The sequence below is a fragment of the Galleria mellonella genome, unplaced genomic scaffold (genome assembly GCF_026898425.1).
Source record: "Galleria mellonella isolate WM207_F2 unplaced genomic scaffold, CSIRO_AGI_GalMel_v1 utg158, whole genome shotgun sequence".
Lineage (NCBI taxonomy): Eukaryota > Metazoa > Arthropoda > Insecta > Lepidoptera > Pyralidae > Galleria > Galleria mellonella.
In genome coordinates, this window is record NW_026442003.1 from 1,606,895 (window position 1) to 1,630,742 (window position 23,848).

General features: G+C 38.6%; 2 protein-coding genes across 3 annotated transcripts in view; one reads left to right on the top strand and one right to left on the bottom strand.

Moving 5' to 3' along the window:
• LOC113513811 (motile sperm domain-containing protein 2-like) overlaps positions 1–23,848 on the bottom strand; it is a 201,504-nt gene that overhangs the window by 9,680 nt on the left and 167,976 nt on the right. The window lies entirely within an intron of this gene.
• LOC113509310 (heart- and neural crest derivatives-expressed protein 2) lies at positions 622–22,257 on the top strand. 2 transcript variants are annotated; one of them, XM_052892446.1, is made up of 8 exons: positions 622–1,144; positions 5,460–5,552; positions 6,471–6,578; positions 7,395–7,481; positions 8,617–8,807; positions 10,836–10,928; positions 12,246–12,386; positions 20,490–22,257. In XM_052892446.1, exons 2-8 carry the CDS (start codon positions 5,468–5,470, stop codon positions 20,589–20,591), a joined length of 807 nt encoding a protein of 268 aa, XP_052748406.1. In that variant the 5' UTR covers positions 622–1,144; positions 5,460–5,467; the 3' UTR covers positions 20,592–22,257. The 2 variants fall into 2 exon arrangements, with proteins under 2 accessions (XP_052748406.1, XP_052748407.1); XM_052892447.1 differs by lacking the exon at positions 10,836–10,928 and having other exon boundaries at positions 623–1,144.

Here is a 23,848-nt window from a genome sequence, read left to right on the forward strand (position 1 = left end):
CAAGGTGGGCGACGTGCACGTTACACCTCTAGTGTTACAGACGTTCATACACTATAGTGACCGTTTAAATTGAATAACAAATGAAATTACAAACATTTATACCAAAAACTCATAGGTTATTATTTATCATAATTACTTTAGTATTATATCTGTGCCTAATACATGCGAGCAGGGGGGAAAGGGATTGTTAGTAATGGACACTGGGAATCCCATTGCTAGCAATATAGCCAATCAGGTCGACCTCCTCGCGGTTCCCCCTGTAAACTATCATGGTTAATTCCTGATGAATTCATCATGATGGGCTAACTGGCCTGTTTTCATTCTCATCAATCACTCTTCACTGGTACTCAGCCAATGTATCCCGTTAGCGCAGGCGGGGTTACCATTCCATTTACACTCATAAAAAAAAATACATGCGAGCAAAACCACAGGATGTATTAAGTCTAAGTTAATTTTGTAGACGTTAGAATTTTTTACAGTACCAAATTAGAATTTATGTCTGTACCTTTAAAGTTCAATTCAGATAAAAACCGTTCTTACGCTGTATCGATTCGGATTCACAAGTCCCTCCTATCCCCAAACTCCACCCATATTGTGAAGGAATCATCTCTGACATCTGATCTTTAAACATCCACAGTATTCCACAGTTCAGTGTCAAAAGGTCGCACTGGGATGCGGTTCGCGCGCTTTTTAACTGTTTGTCGTATTTGACAGTTCGAATATACGAAAAAAAAACAGTTTACTTTTTAAATAAAAAAATAATTTGATGTGGTACAGATTAGTGAAAAGTGAAAATAGAAAAAGAAAAAATAGTGCAATCTTTTTTTTTAATGTTTGTGTTGCAAAAAGAAACTTAGTGCAAAAAATAAATATTAATTTAATGTGATTTATGTTTTATTTGTGTTTGCAATCGAGAACTGTTAGTCTGTTATTATTTTTTAATAATATTTAATCATTAATAGGTACTTTTCCTATATACTTACTTAGATGTTTAAAAAAAAGTAAAGAAATATTTTATAAAAAAAGTTTTCTACGTAAAAAAAAAAGATTAAAGGAAAAATAGTGATGTGACGATATTGAAGTGTCTATCGACTTGCGACTCAATAAAGAGAAAATTTAAAATTACATTTTAATATTTAATTAGGTGAGTTTTGTTAGTTTATTGCTTAATATTTATTTTAAATTCACTTAAAGAAGAGAAGGCGGTTGTTAATTCGATTGTATTTTTTATGTTTATAAGATTATAACTCTGTCATTTAACTATAAACCCATATGGAAAATTCTTTTTTTATATGAAATGATATAGGTACTATCAGATTCTAAAAGGATAGGATATACTTACAGATTTGTCCAATTGAAATTTTATCAAAATCCGTACAGTAATTTAGTTTTTAAATAAAAATAACTGGTTTTATTCGATTGAAGTCCGTTGTCTTTTGTGGAATACATCCTTAAATTATGAACCAGTATTTAATGTTGCTTAGAATGGCAAACAAGCTGACGGCCCACCTGATGGTAAGTCGTAACCGTCGCCTATAGACATGAACAGTATCGTAGACATAACAGAATCTGTAATATCCACGGTACCATTCATGTGTTGCCATTCTTAAAGACTAAGATGATATGTCTCTGTAGAAATATTAATTGACCTTATAACAAATTAATTAAATAAACAGAGAAGTAATAGCTCTACTTAAAGTTCCTATAGGTATGTACCTACCTACTAATCAACAAGACAAACTACAAACAGAAATTAAGAAACGATGGAATTTTCCAGAGATATTCATGGACTTCGTCATTCGTTAGTTTTTCTGTCCAGCTTATCCTTTCCATTCTCCTCCATGTCCACAACAACATTTACATTTATACTTTATTGTACACAAAAATTACATTTTTATAATTTATATTAAATGAAGATGTCCGACAGGCGAGCTTAATGCTTAATGATAATTAAATAAATAATAAAAAAAAGAAACCTCTGTAAGAGTTCTCTACCAGCAAACCCTGAGTGGAGAGGAGCATTACTTACACTAAATTGTAAATATTTGAATTTAGAACGCCATTATAAAGCTACATAGATTTTTGCATGGTTACATCAAATAGATTTCGCTTTGAAACTAGCAGTTCCGCAAACAAAAACCGCAGTTTCTATCGTTACAGACGTTTATTAAGAGCGTCCATAACAAAATGTAGAAATATCGCAGTAAACTTTAAATTTACAAAAACAATTAAACATTTTTCATTGTTTCTGATTGATTATTTAAAAAGTGATTTGCTAACGAACTAAAATATTAATCGTGTGATATTTTTTGTTTCTTTGAATGGATGATAATGGAATGGTAACCTAGCCTGCGCTATCGGTATACACTGGCGAGATACTAGTGAAGGATGATAGGTGAGAATGAAAGCCAATTAGTCCATCGTGATGGATTCGACAAGAATTAACCACGATGGTTTCTAGGGCGAACCGCGTGGAGGTAGACCTGATAGGGCGTATTGCTAGCAATGGGACTGTTAGATCCCACTACTAACCATACCTTTCCCTCCATAATATTCATATTGAGTCACTGGAAATTTGGATAGAATAAATTTATTGTGAGCTGTATGTTACAATTTTTCGTAAGATGTTATTAACGTCTCAAAGGAAAACAGCCTACCCATACATCGGGCATACAATACGATTAATTACAAAACATTAATTATTTTACAGTCATACATTAAAATTGTCAGTAAAATTGAAAATAAAATAAAACATGTCAATCAACAGTCACAAACTAACTCATGGTCACCATTAGAACATATTAATTAAATTATTTATAATGTCAATGTAAAAAAAAAATATGTCAAAGAGCAAAGAATTCATTCATATTATAGAAAGCATTTGCAAGTAGCCATTTCTTTAATAATAATTTGAATTTTGTATTAGGCACTTCTTTTAGGTTATTTGGCAAATGATTATATATTTGGATTTTGATGGCAAAAAATAATATGAAAATTAAATGTTGAATATGAAGTAGACGCAAAATGTTTAATAGTAGATGTTTATCATCATCATCATCATCATCATATCAGTCTTTAACTGTCCACTGTTGAACTTGAACCTACTCTTGCGGGAGTTTGCCAGTGGTTACCACGCTTGGCGGGCAAATTAGCAACCGCAGTTGGGCTTTGGAGATGTTTTAAGAGGATGTTGCTCATCCCTTGACCATTAAGCTCTCTTAATTGCCTCTTACGATACCCACGGGAAAGGATGGAACACAATGCCCTATTCTATGCCGGGACCACACTATAGATATTTATGCAATTTAGATATTGTATGATTAACGCTTTAGTTAGCTAGCAGAGAATTTTTTTAAATAATAAATTAAAAACATTGAAAAATGTACAATTAGTTTTAAAAATTTACAAAGTATGTTACCATACTTTCGATAAGTTAAATTTTTTATCTTCTTTTGGTAAAGCTAAAGTAGTAAAAATAAGATAAACTTGAGAGTAAGCACTAGAGATTCCAAAAATAATTGCCAACATAATGGTAAAAAAAAAAATTAAACAAAATTGAGAACTTTCTTTTTTTGTAAGTTATTTAAAAATTACGTGTGAAGTGTACTGTTAATTAATAATAAAACTATGGTCTTTCTGTCTATGAACTTGTGATATAATAGAGCAACACGTGCGCTCCACGTTTGTCCATTAAAATCATGTTTCGAGACAAATTGTTTACAATATCTTGGGACAATATGTTACAATATTTGTTGAGATTGTTACCGTCGCGTCCGGGGCTCATATTAGATATTTATAAATATCTATATACATATATTAAAATTGTAACTATAAGATGTCTGTTTAGATTATATATTGTTATATAGTAACGTATTAGGGCACAGGCGACGCAGTATACACTGTTATATCCAATTCAGGCTTATAAACGACGGGTATCACATTTCATCAGATGGGACGTCAGCTTATTTGTCATTCTAGGTTGCATATAAAAATATCTCGTGGCCAGATCGTAGGAATGATAACATCAAGATGTTGCTGACCATTTTATGAAATTGAAAATGCCCGCAGCTTATATTATGTGATTTGGATCAATGAATGAATATATGTATAAATATATTTCATTCAATGATTATTCATTAATAATGAAGATATAAATATTAATTTATTGAATAGAGCACATTATAAATTGTATAACACTATGCATATATCAATTTCTTTTAACTTATGGATACTTTTAGGTTATTGCATAGATTTATATTCCAATTTTGTTAATATTAGGACAGTGCCGACTCTTTAATAATGTAGTGATTATTTTCTTTTAAATTTTAAATACAGAATAATGTGTTCCTACTAATCAATATTAATTTTGGCGCGATTGTGGTCACTTTTTTTTTTAAGCAAAGAAACTGTGAATCAAACTATTGATATAGACAAAGTAAATATAAATTATTTTTGTTTTATCTATGTGACTGCAACCACTAAATCACAGCTTTCTTTGCCCGACAAGATAGTTCATGAAGATATAACTCAATGTATGTAAAAAATGTTCCCGGCGCCGTAACCGAGCTATATTTAGTAAGTCGAGTGTTGCCACTTGAGAATTGGATATAATGCCCTACTGTTCGAACCCTAATATGTTAGGTATGGATGTATTTAACAACAATTATAGTCTCGTTTAACAGCACTTTTTTATAATGCACCTTAAAATGCGAAATAAACTCGGCCCACCTGATGTAACCGTCGCCTTTAGACATGAATGGTTATATGTTCTATGGTATACATTGGCGGGGCATCAGTGAGGAATGATAGGTGAGGATAAAAGCAAGTCATTTGGCCGGGTGGGGGGGGGGGGGGAGGGATTGTTAGTAATGCGGAATACCAGTTTAGCAAAGTACTCTGTCAGGTTGACCTCTACGTGCTTCCCCCCTGGAAACTATCGTGCTGAATTCAGGTGTATTCATCACGATAGGCTAACTGACCTGCCTTTTCATTCTCACCTATTATCCCTCACTGGTGCCCCGCCAGCGTATACCGTTAGCGCAGGCGGGGTTACCATTCCATTATTATCCATTAAAAGAAAGTCAGTTGGCCCAACGTGATAATTTCGACAAGAATTAGTCACGACGGTTTCCAGAAGAAACTGCAGAGAGGTAAACGTATATACGGGGCATATTGCTAGTAACTTAGGTGGGGTTTTTTTTTTAATGGAATGGTAACCCCGCCTGCGCTATCGGTATACACTGGCAGAGCACCAGGGAGAGATGATAGGTGAGGATGAAAAGGCAGGCCAGTTAGTCCATTATGACGAATTCCGCTAGAATTAAGCACGATGGTTTCCAAGGAGATACGCGTGGAGGTCGACCTGATAGGATATATATAGTAATGGTTGACTCATTGCTATATATGAAATCCATTACTAATAATCCCTTTCCCCCACTTTAAATAGTTATTTTCTCCAGGTCTACAAATGTCCAGTTACGGGAGCATGTCTCCATCCGACGAGGGCTTCGACCGCTATGAACCTCCATTCTACTGCCAGCCAAATCACCAAGGTAAGGATAAATTTTTTGACACTGCGAAATACAGGACTCCGCCATAAGATGGGGTTTTGTTAGTAGTTACCATGCTTGGCAGGTGGGTTGGAGACCGCAATTAGTCTTTGGTGATGGTTTAAGAGGGACGCTGCTGCCCACCCCTCGCCATCCCTTAGTCGCCTCTTACGACACCCACGGGAAAGGAAAGGGTGGCTCATTCTATGACGAGACCACGCGACATATATTTTTAATGGATGATAACGGAATGGTAACCCTGCCTGCGCTAACAGTATACACTGGCGGTGCACCAGTGAGGGGTGATAGGTGACGATGAAAGCAGGTCAGGTGGCGCATCATGACGAATGTGCCAGGAATTATCCATGATGGTTTCTAGGGGGAACCACGTGGAGCTACTAATATATTATGACAGAAAATCATGTGGGACAGGGGGGGAAAGGGATTATTAGCAGTGGTATCTAATATATAGCAATGGTTCAACCAATAATACATACATCCTATCAGGTCGACCTTCACGCGTAACCCCTTGGAAATCATCGTACTTAATAAAAGTGGAATTCGTCATAATGGGCTAATTGACCTGCTTTTATCCTCACCTATCATCTCTCCCTGGTGCTCTGCCATTGTATACTGATAGCGCAGGCGGGGTTACCATTCCATTAAAAAAAACCCCACCCAAGTTATCGGTATACATTGGCGGGACACCAGTGAGTAAGGATAGGTGAGAGTGAAATCAGGTCAGTTAGCCCGTCATGACGAATATACCAGGAATTATCCATGATGGTTTCTAGGGGGAATCACGCGGAGCTACTGATTGATATGTTATGACAGGAATACATGTGGGACAGAAGTGCCCAAGTAGGCGACTTTTGTACAAACCATTCCTCTGATAGATGCTAATTCATTTATCTAATACAGGTAGCCCCATGGACGGCGGAGTGTACTGGCCGGCTTCGACCGGCGAGGGTCACGAGTTCGATGCCCCGGAGATGTATCAAGAGACACACTATATCGGACGAAGTTATGGTATAATATTATTATTATAATTCTTTTTAATATAAACAAACGAATAATCTTCTAATGTAAGCAAAAGCTGGACTAGTTTTGGAATCAATCCGTGATCCTTAGTCGTGAGCGGCTGTGACTATTATTAGAGATTTTTCAATCTAATTACAAGTAAGTTAAACCGGTTGTTAGTGCACTAAAATATAATGTGTGCTTATGAAATTTTAAACAAAGTACAACTAGGGGGGAAAGGGATTGTTAGTAATGGAGACTGAGAATCCCATTGCTAGCAATATGACCCAATCAGGTCGAGCTCCTCGCGGTTCCCCCTGGAAACTATCATTGTTAATTCCTGATGAATTCATCATGATGGGCTAACTGGCCTGTTTTCATTCTCGTCTATCACCCTTCACTGGAGCTCCGCCAGCGTATCCCGTTAGCGCAGGCGAGGTTACCATACCATTTTCACTCATTAAAAAAAAACACCGTACAACTCGTCATAAACTAAAGTTTCATCCCAACCATCTGGACGAGTGGCGGTCCTCCACCGTGCATTTTTCAAAGCACCTTCTCCCACGCACAACCACTCTTTGGAATCAACCGAACCGATACGACAACATAACCTTAAAGAAAAGAGCATATTCCTTTTTAAAAGGCCGGCAGCACACCTGCAATGCCGCTGGTGTTGTGGGTGACCATGGGCGGCGGTAGTCACTTACCATCAGGCGAACCGCATATTCGTTTGCTTCCTAAATTTGCAAAAAGAATAGAAAAATAATTTTAAATATCCAGTTGGGCACTCCAATGAAAGTTTTGTTCATCCTAATATTGTTTCAGGGTATGAAGATATGCAGATGAATGGAAACGAGCCATACGACGCGTACCATCACCCCATGCATCACGGCTACACGCAGAACAATCCAGGTGATTTGTTGGCCCTTTTTTCCTAATCTATATGTTTGTTTGTTTGTAATTGATAAATTCAAAAACTACTCAATTTTAAAAAAAAATATTTCACCTATAAAGCAATTTTTTTTAATGGGTGATAATGGAATGGTAACCCCACCCGCGCTATCGGTATACACCGGCGGGGCACTAGTGAAGGATGATAGGTGAGGATGAAGTAGGTCAGTTAGCCCATCGTGACGAATTCAACAAGAATTGTTCACGATGGTTTCCAGGGGGAACCACGTGGAGGTCGACCTAATAGGGCATATTGCTAGCAATGTCGAACTCCATTGCTAACAATCCCTTTCCCCCCAGAAAAGCTATAATACCAGAGAGTGACATAAGCTATAAACTTGGATTATATAGATAGAGCATCGAATCTAAAAAACGGGTCAACTTTTTGTCAGCTAATTGTCAAATTAGTTGACTCGTTTCTTTTATCAGTGTTCTATATACTTACGCATACAATGTACCTATCTTGACGTGTCTATATTTAATTATTTAATAAATAAAATGAGTGTTTACGCACTAAAAATATGCAAAAATTATAAAACAAAATAAATATGGAAGTTATAAAGGAATCACTCGTAACTATTTATCACGCAAAATTGTATGAAAAAGTTGATCCGCTTTTCTCGAAGCATTTGTATGGAGACACTCTATCTACATAATCTAAAGCTATATATTATTTCAAAAAATCAGAGTTCCTTATGAAAATTACAATAATATAACCCAAGGACATTTTTTTTATGCAACTTAAAACGGCAAACAAGCTGACGGCCTGATGGAAAGTGCTAACCGTCGCCTATATAGACATCCCGTCCGTCTGCCCATATGTATGGTTAGATCTTTAAAACTACACAACAGATTATAAAGCAGTTTTTATTAATAGGTAGAGTGATTCAAGAGGAAGCTTTATATGTATAATACATGCATAATATTGTAGAGGAACACTGATAAATTTAGAGGTTTCTAATGTGATGTGATGTAATGTGCACCCGTGCGAAGCCGGGGCGGGTCGCTAGTAGAGAATAAAATAAAATAGAAATTTTACCATTCATTGGTCGTTACAAACTTTTGCATTTATTATATGAATAGGCTTCTTCACCAGGTATGGACTGCGACATGCAGCCACTGCCCCTCCGGTACGACCGACCAGCCCCGCCCTCTTTCGTCAGGGTCGTGAAACGAAGGACCACCGCCAACAAAAAGGAACGGAGACGCACGCAGAGTATCAACACAGCCTTTTCAGACTTGAGGGAGTGCATACCCAATGTTCCACCTGATACTAAATTGTCCAAGGTATTTACAATTTACGACAATTTTTTTATACCACGAAGGTGATAAACAAACATACAACTCCTCTTATGAGGGGGGAAGGGATTGTTAATAATGGATTCTAATAGTCCCTTTACTACCAATATATCAAGTCGACCTCCACGCGGTTCCCCCTGAAAACTATAGATAGATAGATACTCATTATTGTTTCCTCCAAAAGATTACAATAGTAAACTTATTATAAATATAAACAATTACAAGAAATATTCACTTATTTGTCGTGGTTAAATCTTGTTGAACTTTTCACGATGGGCCAACTGACCTATCATCCTTCACTGGTGCCCCGCCAGTGTATACCATTAGCCCAGGCGGGTTTACTATTCCATTTTCACTCATTAAAAAAAAAGCTCCTCTAATGTAACTTTACAGTACATATATGCAGGCTTTTTGTATATACGCAGGAATCTTTTTTTTTTATACAACTTAGAATGACAAACAAGCTGACGGCCCACTTGATGGTAAGTGGTAACCGTCGCCTATAGACATGAGCAGTACCATGGACATAACAGAGTATACTGTTTTGCCCATGATACCCCCTATGCGTTGCCATTCCTGAGGACTCAGGTGTTATTCCTCTGTACCCAGTAAATTCACGCCATATCCCACCCTTCGAACCGAAACAGCCATGCAAACACAACTGCTTCACGGTAGAAACACGAATGGGACAGAGGTACTCAAGCAATCGACTTTTGTACAAAGTCTCCCTCTGGTACATTTACTTTGTTCTACTTCTGAAATCCTGTCATACGAAGTAACGTGTGAATAGCTTGGAATACATATATTTTATTACAAGCTATTCGCATATAGGCCTCCCCATTGGAAGATTTTGCCAGTATTTACCACGCTTAGTAAGCGAATTGGCAACCGCAGTTTTTTTTAAATGGATGATAATGGAATGGTAACCCCACCCGCGCTATCGGTATACACCGGCGGGGCACCAGTCAAGAATGATAGGTGAGGATGAAGTAGGTCAGTTAGCCCATCGTGACGAATTCAACAAGAATTATTCATGATGGTTTCCAGGGGGAACCACATGGAGGTCGACCTAATAAGGTATATTGCTAGCAATGGGGCTGTCAAACTCCATTGCTAACAATTCTTTTCCCTCTTGGCAACCGCAGTTGGGTTTTGGTAAAGTTTTAAGAGGGACGCTGCTGGCCATCCCTCGAGCATTACGTTCCCTTAATTTCCCTTAACTGGGCACCGTGATTAATGATAAAATCAGAAATTCTGAAATAAGAAGAAAAACTAAAGTTACAGATATAATAACTCATATAGAGCATTTAAAATGGGGTTGGACAGGACATATGCTACGTTGCAAAATTGACAAATGGAGTAAACAAGCAACTTTATGGTATCCAAGAGAAGACACTAGAAGAAAGGGGCGTCCGAAAATAAGATGGATAGACGACATCCGTCAAACCTTAGGGCCTTACTGGAGTAGAGTGGCGGAGGATAGAGTTCAGTGGAGAGAGCTGGAGGAGGCCTATGCCAGGAGGCACACCGAATTGAGAGATATATTATAATAAATAGAAAGGGAAAATATGTCTTACTAGGGTTGTAGAGAATTCGGAGTAAAAGACCTTATATATAATTGCCACTTACGACATTTACAGGAAAGGAAGGGATGGTCCTTTCTGTACCGGGATCATACGGCATTTACAGGGCCGTAGCTAGACCCAAGTTTAAGATAGGGCAAAAGAACTTTTTGATAGGGCAGAAGCCATAATTAATTGACTTCGAAAAAGCGAATCTGTCTAGTTTTCTTGAGGCCTTTCATTTTAAGGCATTGGACCTTTCAAGGTAGGGTATAGCCCCTCAATGCCCATCCACCCCCTAGCTCGCCCATAGGCACTTATTAAGACCCCTGATATTTTTTCCCCTTAAATATCTCCATGTTCAGATATCGTATTGTTACAATTTTCTTATGTTAGTAAAATATTCACTTGACTTTCTTAAGTGATAGAGCTAAAGTACTTTATCTACCGGTAGATGGCGAGAAAGAGATCGCAGAGCATCAACACTGCGTTCTCGAGCCTCAGGCAGCGAATACCCAATGTCCTGCCAGATACTAAGATGACCAAGGTTGGTTTAGGAATCTTACTGAATTAGCAGTAACTTTTGTTCGAAATACTATTTGATTTAGACTAATTTTACCGTTATTTGATAGATTCTAATATAAAAAAGTTTGATTTAGGCGGGGGGAAAGGGATTGTTAGCAATTTTGACAAGTTTGACAGCCCCATTGCTACCAATTATTAGGTCGAATTCCACGTGGTTCCCCCTGGAAACCATCGTGAACAATTCTTGTTGAATTCGACACGATGGGCTAACTGACCTGCTTCATCCTCACCTATCATCCCTCACTGGTACCCCGCCTGTGTATAACGATTGCGTGGGTGGGGTTACCATTCCATTGTCATCCATTAAAAAAAAGTTTGGTTTAGGCAATTGATGTTTTACCTAGTCATTCATTTCAACCATTATCCGTCCACTGTTGGACATAGGCCTCCCCCATAGACTGCCATAAAGAACGGTCCTGAGCCACCTGCATCCACTGACTCCCTGCAATGCATTTGAGGTAGTCATTCTATCTAGTCAGGGGCCGTTTTACACTGCATTTGCCCGTACGGTCTCGCCACTCAAGAACCTTTCTTCCCCATCGGTTGTCGGTACTTCGAGCTATGTGACCAGCCCATTGCTACTTTAGCTTGCTTATCCTTTGGGCTATGTCGGTTACGTTGGTTCTTTTGCGGATTTCCTCGTTTCTAGTTTAAAGTGTAGCACAAAAGGCGGTCTTACCGCTAAGCAATCTCTTCCAGACAACTTATATATATTAAGTTACTAGCTGCAAACTCGGCAAACGTTGTTTTACCATATACATTATTTCTAGAACTATACATGAAAAAATATCGTACTACAATTATTATATTCGCTGGCCATCTTGCAAGCCTATTGCGGAATATAAAAATCGCGATTAAAAAACAGGCGTTGATCGTAAAAGCGTGAAAATTTTAATTTGTATGTATTTTTCAATGCTAAATCATAATAAAATATAAACAAAAAATTTTGTCAAAAAAGAATATTTAGAGGCAGGTCACGCTTATTATTGAGGGGTATGAAAAATAGATGTTGGCCGATTCTCAGACCTACCCAATATGCGCACAAAATTTCATAAAAATCGGTAAAACCGTTTCGGAGGAGTTTGGTAACAAACACCGCGACACGAGAATTTTATATATTAGATAGAAAATTGTGATAAGATTTAAGCATTTTGTAATAGTAGTTTTTCTCTTTCACTTACTAATAACATTGTACATTGTCTGCTTAATTATTGTGAGCATATTGTTGGTGTGTCTTTTATAAATAAATAAATCAACCTTCCATGCTCTTTGTCCGTAGATCAAAACCCTTCGCCTGGCCACCTCATACATCTCGTACCTCCTTAAAGTCCTGGAGACTGACGGTGAACCAGCGGGAGGGTTCAGGGCTGAGCTGCATCATACACCACCGAGGCGAAGAACGGCCGAAACGAATGCTCAGGTAATTTAAATGTTTTGCTTACATCATTAACAACTGGCCTGTTTTTTGATGACGAGGCACCAGTGACGGATGAAAGCGGAACGGTTGGCATATCGTGATGAATTCAACAGGAGTTAAACAGGATGGTTTCCAGGGGGGACCGCGTGGAGGTCGACCAGACAGGGCATATTTTTAACAATAGAACTGGTAGTCCGCATTACTAACAATTCTAAATCCTCTCCTCCGGGGGGAAAGGGATTGTTACTAAGGCGGGGTTACCATACCATTTTCACCCATCAAAAAAAAAACCCGCCTGCGCTAACGGGATACGCTGGCGGAGCACCAGTGAAGGGTGATAGATGAGAATGAAAACAGGTCAGTTAGCCCATCATGATGAATTCATCAGGAATTAACCATGATAGTTTCCAGGGGGAACTGCGAGGAGCTCGACCTGGTTGGGTATATTGCTAGCAATGGGATTCTCAGTCTCCATTACTAACAATCCATTTCCCCCCAAAAGGTCAAGGCGTATTCATCTCAATGGTTTAACTGGCCTGCCTTTTCGTCCTCACCTATCATCCCTCACTGGTGCCCCGTCAGCGTATACCGTTAGCGCAAGCGGGGTTACCATTACATTATTATTCACTAGTGACACGCCCCTGCTTCGCACGGATGCACATTACCGCACATTACATTAGAAACCTGTAAATTTATCAGTGTTCCTCTACAATATTATGCATGTATTATACATATAAACATTCCTCTTGAATCGCTCTATCTATTAAAAAAAACCGCTTCAAAATCCGTTGCGTAGTTTTAAAGATTTAAGCATACATAGGGACGGACAGACAGCGACAGCGACGTTGTTTTATACTTTGTCAATCTATCTATCTATCCTATTTAAGAGCTGCGCTCTTGTCGGTGGAGCTCTTGCCACTCACTACGATTTGCAGCGAGTCCCTTCACCTCTTGATACGACACGACACCAACTCCTTCCTTGATCTGCCTGATGTAACTGTCTCGGTCTCCCTCTCCCCCTCCTTCCTTCTTACCTTCTATTATACTATGTAGTGATTATAAAAGGTCTTTTATAACAAACATTGTTTGGTCACAATTTTATTAATACGTATAAATGGTTTTAACTGAGACTTGGCGCCGCTGAGTGCACGGTAGTTTAAAGTCAAGTTATCTACACGTGGTCGGGAGATACAGCTCGCTTATACAAGATAAACTCACTTTCCCTTGAGAACGAGCTCAAGTGCTTTATAAAAATAGAGTTATTTGTTTTAAACCGACTTTGAAAAGGGCAAGTTATGTGTATAGTATTATTAGGTATTAATCTTAGATTATATATAATAGATAGAGCATCGAGATCATTATCATCATCATTATAGCATCATTTACCAGAGGGAGACTTTGTACAAAAGTCGATTGCTTGGGTACCTCTGTCCCATTCGTGTTTCAACCGTGAAGCAGTTGTGTTTGCATGGCTGTGTTCGCATGCATCGGTTTGAAGGGTGGGATATGGCGTGAATTTACTGGGTACAGAGGAATAACACCTGAGTCCTCAGGAATGGCAACGCATGGGGGTATCATGGGCGAAACAGTATACTCTGTTATGTCCATGGTTACAGCTCATGTCTATAGGCGACGGTTACCACTTTCCATCAGGTGGGCCGTCAGCTTGTTTGCCATTCTAAGTTGTATAAAAAAAAAAATCGAGTCAAAAACGGGTTACCTTTTTGTTAGCTAATTGTCACATTAGCTGACTCGTTTTTTTTTATTAATGTTCTATATACTTACGCACATATTTTGACGTACCTATATTTAATCTACACTAATATTATAAAGAGGAAAGGTTTGTATTTTTATGTGTATGTTTGTAATGAATAAATTCAAAAACTACTTTGCCGATTTAAAAAATTCTTTCACCATTAGAAAGCTACATTCACTCTGAGTAACATAGGCTATATTTATTACTAGAAAAGATTAGGGATCCTTACTAAAACTTTAGTAACGTAACTCAAGGTGTAAAAATATGCTCTAAAATATCTTTGGTCGCGTGCGCTGCGGAAACTATTGGTGATAGAACAAAAGTATGTTCTACAATATTGAAGAAAATATCAATAACTACAAAAAACTTCGCGATACTATATGTCCAACTATTATCGTTATGTCACAGTAACCGCTTTTTAAAATGTTGTAAAAATGTCCACCGGTGCGAAGCTACGGGGGGGGACACTAGTTATTTATTAAATAAAATAAGTGTTTACGTATTAAAAAGATGCAAAAATTATGGGACAAAATAAATATAGAAGTTATAAAGGAATCACTCGTAACTATTTATCACGCAAAATTGTATGAAAAAGTTGAGCCGTTTTTCACGAAGCATTTGTATGGAGACACTCTATCTATATAATTTAAAGTACTAATATAATCGTCAACCGACTTCAGAAGGGCGGGAGAAGGGATTGTTAGTAATGGAGATTAGTAGCCTCATCGCTAGCAATATACCCTGTCAGGTCGACCTCCTCGTGGTTCCCCCTGGAAACCATCGTGCTGAAATCCAGATGTATTCATCATGTTGGGCTAACTGACCTGCTTCATCCTCACCTATCATCCCTCACTGGTGCCCCGCCGGTGTATACCGATAGCGCGGGTGGGGTTACCATTACATAACAAAGGAGAGCAAAAAGAGGTTTCTTCAGGGTCAGCAACGCGCGCGTAATACCTCTGGTATTGCAGGCTACGGTAACCACTTACCATCAGGTGGGCCGTATGCTTGTTTGCCACTTTAGTGGTATAAAAAAAGGGTGTAATTAATATTTCTTCAGGGTCGGCGACGCGCACGTGACGCCCCTAGTGTCGCAGGCGTCCATAGGCTACAGTGACCGTTTACCATCAGACGGGCTGTGTTTACCACCTTTGTAGTATCAAAAAGAAAATCTTGCTCAAATAAGTTTGAGAAACATAGATGTACATAGATGTAATATAAATTTGTGTATAGATATAACTAGATTAACTAGAAAGTATTATTAACGCGAATAAATTTCCGTGCTGGGCCATGTGGTTTCAGTTTATCAGATTAGCCCGCGGTCCAATTTAAAAGAGATAGCGGAAAATTTATTTTTAAACCCGTGTTCCGTTTTCGTTGCTTGCATCACGTTTGTAGCGGATGTTTTATTTTTAATATATTTACAAAATTTTTACACGTTATAAAAGATTGACTCTTCTGAATTATAATTTGATATTGTAGTAATGTGGCGGCGGGTTAGAAACTTTGTTAATAACATTAAATGCACTCTCTATTTATTTAAATACTTCTCATTTTCTATTAAAACTATGTTTCCAGAGTCGTAGCGCAGCAGAGAGAGAGAGACCATAGAGTAGATTACATAGTATAGCTAACAACCACAGATTATTACATCTCTCTGTTTCACAGATAATAAATATATCAGGTACTTAACATAATTGACGTTTAAAAATTGACAGAAGCATTTATGTTATTACATATTAAAGAATTATTTTTCCATAACTTTGTAATGACTGTTGCACGTCAGTAATGATAAAATGCGTGGAAACCATTGTAATATTACCATATGACTTTATTGTACCGCATTTTTAGCAATAAGATTCATTCATTTATTCATGAACAGTAAAAAAATTTAAAAGTGGGCATAACCAAGTATGGCAATATCGTTACCATCTGCCAAGCATCGCAATTACGGGCAAAACCTTATTTATTTATTTATTTATAAATTGCTCACCACACTTACAGTCTCTCAAAACGTGTAGTGAGCCATAGGTTTATTTTACAAACTTAAAAATTTTGTACAACATTTTAAAAATATATCTATTTTGTCATTAAATATATCAATATCTGGCTGCTGAGCAATCAGAGAATTGAGCAGAGAAATAGCCTGATAAGTGGGAGCGAACTGAGCAGTACAGGTGCGAACCGACGGTGCCGATAGTAATCGACAAGTACGCAATCGCATGCAGCGTTGGGGTGCGTACAAAGAACAACGGCTAACAGTTGCAAAATTGTCTATTCTGCCGTTATTGAGTTGGCCTATGTTTTTTTAATGGCTGATATTGGAATGATAACCCCACTCGTGTTATCGGTATACGTTGACGTGGCACCAGTAAGGGATGATAGGTGACGATGAAAGCAGGTCAGTTAGCCCATTGTGACGAACTCCACTAGAATTAACCACGATGGTTTCCAGGGGGAATCACCTGAAAGTCGACCTAATAGGGTGTATTGCTAGCAATGGGTCAGTTTATTTCCATTACTAACCATCCCTTTCCCCACTGGCTTATGTTTAGCAGTGGACAGTTGCCGGGTCATATTACAATTAAATTTACCAGGTAACCTGGTCGAAACGTCTAGTTAGTCAATAATTATAAATAAATAAATAATAATTTATATTCAAGTAAACCTAATAATAAGCATTTTTGAATAGTATTTTTTTTTATAAATCTATCGCCCAGTTCGGAATGCAATTTCAGCTGAGAAGAACGGTCAAGAAACACAGCTGTTGCTTTTTTTTTTACAAATAAAAGTCAAGTTTACAACAAAAACCAATATGAATGGGCAAAATGACTATCACAATAAAGTGTGCAATAAAGTGTAAAATAAATAAATAAATACAATAAAAATAAAATTTGCAAGTTTGCAACAGTATTCTTGAACAGACCGGTTCCTACTAGAAATCGCCAATCTCTCTTCACTTGTACCACTCATTAATATAATTACGTAAAACCAGATGGCTGGACCGCTTGTGTATTGCTTTCGTAAAATTCCAGATATAATTCCATTCATTTGCTGCAGTGGGTTTAAATTTTACTGGATTTTTTTTAATGAGTGATAATGGAATGGTAACCCCGCCTGCGCTAACGGGATACGCTGGCGGAGCACCAGTGAAGGGTGATAGATGAAAATGAAAAGAGGCCAGTTAGCCCATCATGATGAATTCATCAGGAAGTAACCATGATAGTTTCCAGGGAGAACCGCGAGGAGGTCGACCTGGTTGGTATACGCTGGCGGGGCACCAGTGCGAGATGATAGGTGAGAAAGAAAGCAGGTCAGTTAGCCCATCGTGAAGAATTCCACGAGAATTAACCACGATGGTTTCCAGGGGGAACCGCGTGGAGGACGACCTGCTAGGGTACATTGCCAGCAACGGAGCTGTTAGACCCCATTACTAACAATCCCTTTCCCCCTCATTTTACTTGTATTATACTCGTAAACTAGCTTTTTGTCCATTACTTTGTTCTCGTGGATTTCAGATAAAGGAACACCCATTAATTAAACCACTTCTTCACCAGATGGAGACTTTGTACATATTCGTTTGCTCGGGCCCCTCTGTCCCATTCGTGTTTCTACCGTGAAGCAGTTGTTTGCATGGCTGTGTTTCGGTTTGAAGGGTGCGATATGGTGTGAATTTACAGGGTACAGAGGAATAACACCTGAGTCCTCAGGAATGGCAACGCATGGGAGGTAACATGGGCGAAACAGTATACTCTGTTATGTCCATGGTACTGCTCATGTGCAGCAGTGAGAGATGATTGGTAAGGATCGAAAGGCAGGTCAGTTAGCCCATCGTGACATGAATTTAACGATAATTTAGTCACGATGTTTTCCAGCTACAACCGCGTGGAGATCGACCTGATAAGGTAAATTGATAGGAATGGGGACTAACCTCCCCATTACTAACAATCCCTTCCCCCATCTAGAAGCATTTGTATGGAGACACTCTATCTATATAATCTAAGACTGCTACCTGCTTGAAAGGGGGAAAGGGATTGTTAGTGATGGCGACTGAGAATCCCATTGCTAGCAATATACCCAACCAGGTCGACCTCCTCGTAGTCCTCCCTGGAAACTATCATGGTTAATTCCTGATGAATTCATCATGATGGGCTAACTGGCCTGTTTTCATTCACATCTATCACCCTTCACTGGTGCTCCGCCAGCGTATCCCGTTAGCGCAGGCGGGGTTACCATACCATTTTCACCCATCAAAAAAACCTACTTGGAAATTACCTATATAAGTTAAAAATGTATACTTTTTAAAATATAAACTTCCGCCGCGCGAAAAAAAGTTCATGATAATATAAAAATGTTGTGTAAACAATTGAAAACAGACATGGGATGTTGTTAAACGGATAATAAACAGGAACGCGTGTCTGGAAAAGTTATTTATAGCGTCCAAGTGTGTATATTATGAGTGCTCAGGTGCCTGCTGGCGATACGAGCACCTGTATCACGGATTATCCAAAGATTTCTCCACACCATTACATTTTACTACCAGAGGGAGACTTTGTACAAAAGTCGATTGCTTGGGTACCTCTGTCCTATTCGTGTTTCAACCGTGAAGCAGTTGTGTTTGCATGGCTGTGTTTCGGTTTTAAAAGTGGCATATGGCGTGAATTTACAGGGTACAGAGGAATAACACCTGAGTGCTCAGGAATGGCAACGCATGGGGGGTATCGTGGGCGAAACAGTATACTCTGTTATGTCCATGGTACTGTTCATGTCTATAGGCGACGGTTACCACTTTCCATCAGGTGGGCCGTCAGCTTGTTTGCCATTCTAAGTTGTATAAAAAAAAATATAATATAATTGTTAATAAAAAAATTCTCATTGGTTTTTCTACTTCTGAAATCCACGCATACGAAGTAACGAACTAAAAACTAGTCTCAAATATTTGGTATCAATTACACGCCCCATAAACCGGCTTTGGGACAAAAAAAAGTAAAAAAAAAAAAAACATGTAAACTAAACCGTAAGCCACAAACAAGAGTTTATGAAAGAAAAAAGTTTTTTTTTTCAACAAAACAGCCATTGATCGTTAGCACGTGTCGGGTGCTCGCGTCTTGAAACAAGTCGAGTGCGAAAAAAAAATGTAAAAAACTTGTCTACGGTTAGTTGAAGGAATGTAAAAAAACTTCATTTTTAGGGAAAATTTAAAAGGAAAAAGACTTCACTTGATAATCTTTTTTTATTTTATAAAATTTATATATTAATTTATTTATACTTCTGCACGCATTAGAACATGTCTACAGGGCGGACTTAATGCCTGATGGCATTCTCTACCAGTCAACCGTTACGATAAACAGAGAGAGTAACTGGTGGTGCATAGATTTAAGAAAAAAAATGTAAACGTAAATAAATATTTTGAAATATAACAATTTATGATAAATAAACTTAAAAACATATAAAATAATATACTTACAAAAAATATACACACATAAATCACATATAATACATATATTAAATTTAATAATTAAATAATGACTAATAATAATAATAATAAGAAAATACGTACCTATCGTGATACAATTTCAATGACTGGATAATATTGTAACAGATCCTTAGACTATTTCTAAAGTGAAAAAAGTGTTGTCCTCCTCTCTCGTGCTTACTGTGCCCAACAGGGTACATAGTGGGGGGAAAGGGATTGTTAGTAATGGGGTCTAATAGCCCCATTACTAGCAATATACCCTTTCAGGTTGACCTCGACGCGGTTCCCCCTGGAAACCATCACGTTTAATTCTTGTCGAATTCATCACGGTGGGCCTAATAACCTGTATTCATTCTCATCTATCATCTTCCACTGGTGCCTCGTCAGTGTATATCGATAGCGCGGGTGGGGTTACCATTCCATTATCACTCATTAAAAAAAAAGCCCCTTTGCCACTTCAGCTTGGTCAAGCGACAAATCCAACTCGGCTGAGCAGTCGTCATCCAAAATACCTCAAAGTTTTAAAGACGAAGCTCTTTAATCAGTATGTGTTGCCAGTGATGACGTATGGAACCGAAACATGGTCCTACATGGTTGCAACGGCCCGTAATCAAAAGCTACAAGTTACTCAGCGGGCTATGGAAAGGGCTATGCTTGTTGACAGACATACCAAATATATATATATATGCGCAGTTAGCCCATTGTGATGAATTCCACTAGAATTAACCACGATGGTTTCCAGGGGGAACCGGGTGAAGGTCGACCTGATGGGGTGTATTGCTAGCAATGGGACAGTTAGACCTAATTACCAACAATTCCTTTCCCCTAATCAGTAGTATTAGTAATATTTATGTCATTATTTTTTTGTCACCAGGCCCAGAACTCCGCAGCGGAGAAGAAGAGTAAAGGTCGGACTGGTTGGCCGCAGCACGTGTGGGCGCTAGAACTGAAGACGGAGCAAAATGTTCAAACATAACTGTACCTTATACATATACATATTTAAAATTGTTTATTGTATAAATAGTAATAAATTTGTGTATTATATTATTTTTAAATAATTATTACCATAATATTCATATAGTAAATATGTTATTTCTCAAACATGCTTGGAAATGTGAGCATTATTTTGACAATCTTCTTAAGAGATAAATCAAAATTGCCGTACTGGCCAGATGCATGCGGGCAGCGGCCGGCAAAAGATGTATGAAAATCCATATCTGTCGTGTTTTGCGGCCAGATAAATTACTATGTAAACTCATATCTGTCCTGTAATTTAAAAATGGAATGACCTTTTACTTCGAAACATGACTACCAAGGAGGTGACTAATAAAAGATTTTATTTAAATTTCGAACTGGCTTGTAAATAGAAAGCTGTTTATTGAGAAAAAAAAAACAAAGGAACATTATGGCGCGTGAAAAATTATTATTGTTCGTTATTCGTCATTGAACTTAAAAAGTAAAATTGTGTTTTTGATTTCCGCGCATTGTTTGAGAAAAGTACTATACAAGCCTTGGCCACAACTAGGCATTGATGGACTCACGTATGTGTGCCTCGGCTACACCTCGGCTCACATTTGCACGTTCGTCCATCAATGCCTTAGTTGCTGGCCGCTGCAGCAATGTACTATTATTGTTACATCCTTAAATTGGTCTGAGGTGGCAAACAAGCATACGGCCCACCTGAAGTTAAGCGGTTACCATAGCCTACGAACGCCTGCAATACCAGCAGTATTACACGCGCATTGCTGACCCTGAAGAAACTTCTCTACCCCATTTTGAAGTACCCCAACTGTAGTCCCTTAGGAAAACCTCGGCAGGAAGCTCATTCCATAACCTGAGTGTTCGTGGGAGAAAACTTCTCTGGGTTACAAGAACTGTTGGCAATCCCGAGCTCACAGGCAGTATCGAGCCCTTAAGCGTAAGGCGAGACTTTGCCTCCTTTTGTGTGTTCTACCACTTGTATAACGGATTGAAATGATGCCCACAGCCACCTTTTATCATCGCACTACTCGGTATCGACAGGGAATCCATCCTCATACGCTTGAACCTAAATGGTCAGATACAGAGCAGTTACAAAGAAATTTTCTCCCACAAACGCTCAGGCTGTGGGATAAGCTCCCTGCCGAGGATTTCCCTAGAGACTACAGTATGGGGTTCTCCAAAAAGGGTGTATTAAGGTTTCTTCAGGGTCGGTGATGCGCTCGTGACGCCCCTAGTGTCGCAGGCGTCCATAGGCTACAGTGACCGTTTACCATCAGACGGGTTGTATGCTTGTTTTCCATTTTTGTGGTATAAAAAAAACATTATAGGTCGTGTTTCTGCCGCCAAGAAACTATGTTTACATGGTTATGTTAAAGTTTGAAGGGTGGGATATGGCAGTGAATTTATAGGGTACAGAGAAATAACACCTGAGTCCTCAGGAATGGCAACGCATGGGGGGTATCATGGGCGAAACAGTATACTCTGTTATGTCCATGGTACTGCTCATGTCTATAGGCGACGGTTGCCACTTTCCATCAGGCGGGCCGTCAGCTTGTTATTATAAAAAAATAGTCACAAATTTTGACATTTATTAATTTTATAAAACTATCATAAGAATTATTGATACCAAAGACTTTTAGAAATATACTTAATTATTTGTCTCTATTTGTTTTTATTTCACCTAAATACCTTTCATCATCATCCTCATATCTTTAATGGGTGATATTTTTTTTGATGGGCGAAAATGGTATGGTAACCCCGCCTGCGCTAACGGGATACGCTGGCGGAGCACCAGTGAAGGGTGATCGATGAGAATGAAAACAGGCCAGTTAGCCCATCATGATGAATTCATCAGGAATTAACCATGATAGTTTCCAGGGAGAATCGCGAGGAGATCGACCTGGTTGGGTATATTGCTAGCAATAGGATTCTTAATCTCCATCACTAACAATCCCTTTCCCCCTAATGGGTGATATTGAAATGGTAACCCTGCCTGTGCTAACGGTATACGCTGGCGGGGCACCAGTGAGGGATGATAGGTGAGGATGAAAGAGCAGGTCAGCTAGTCCATAGTCACGAATATACCCGGAATTCGGCACATTAGTTTTCAGGGAGGACCACGTGTAGGTCGACCTGACAAGGTGACTGACATTGCTGGCAATGAGATTGGTAGTCCGCATTGCTAACAATTACTCCCCCCTTCATAATCATATTAGCTGTTAACCGTCCACTGCTGGACGTAGGCCTCCTCCATAAGGGGATTTCCGCTATTAGTCGCCACGATTGGCAGGAGGGTTGGCAACTGCAGTTAAGTTTCTAGTGATGTTTTAAGAGGGACGCCGCTGCCCATCCCTCGACAGTTGAGTTTCCTTAGTCGCCTCTTTCAAAACTCGCTTATTTGGCAATATCTGTTTTATTAATTTTATTTTATTTCAAAAGGTACACATTACAGAGAATTAATAACAGAGAAATATCAATCAATACATATAATAAAATCGTAATTGGTTGCTTTTTGTACATGGAAGATATATAAGGGAAACTATTATGGGGGATCTTTTTTTTTTTAATGGATGATAATGGAATGGTAACTCCACCCGTGCTATCGGTGTGCACCGGCGGGGCACCAGTGAAGGATGATAGGTGAGGATGAAGCAGGTCAATTAGCCCACCGTGACGAATTCAACAAGAATTGTTCACGACGGTTTCCAGGGGGAACCACGTGGAGGTCGACTTAATTGCATACAAGCTATTAAATTGCTATATAATGCTTTTGTTCGTAGTAAATTAGAAAATAACGCAATTATTTGGAACCCACATGAGTCTAAATATATACTTATGGTGGAAAAAATCCAAAAGAAATTTGTAAGATGGCTGTACCAAAAACAGTATGGTTTCAAGGTGTCTTATCCCCATATATACCCGAGTATGTTTTTGTTGGGTATGGTAGGCTATAATACACTTGAAGTGAGACGAAAACTAAATTTAATTGAATATGTGGTAAAATTAGTGCGGGGGGAAAAGTGTAACCAAACTGTACTGGAATCAAATTCAATAGGAGCGCCCAGTAACTACGTGCGAGCACGTCGACGGCACTTATTCGATGTTCCATTACGAAGAACAGAGTTCGCTAAGCAGGCTCCCCTATCTCTTGCATTGAAACTACTCAATGATATTTTGAGCCAGTATCCGCAATTGGATGTATTTGCCTCCAACTTGCTGGAGTTTCGCCGGGTGACCACAGAGTATTTGTGT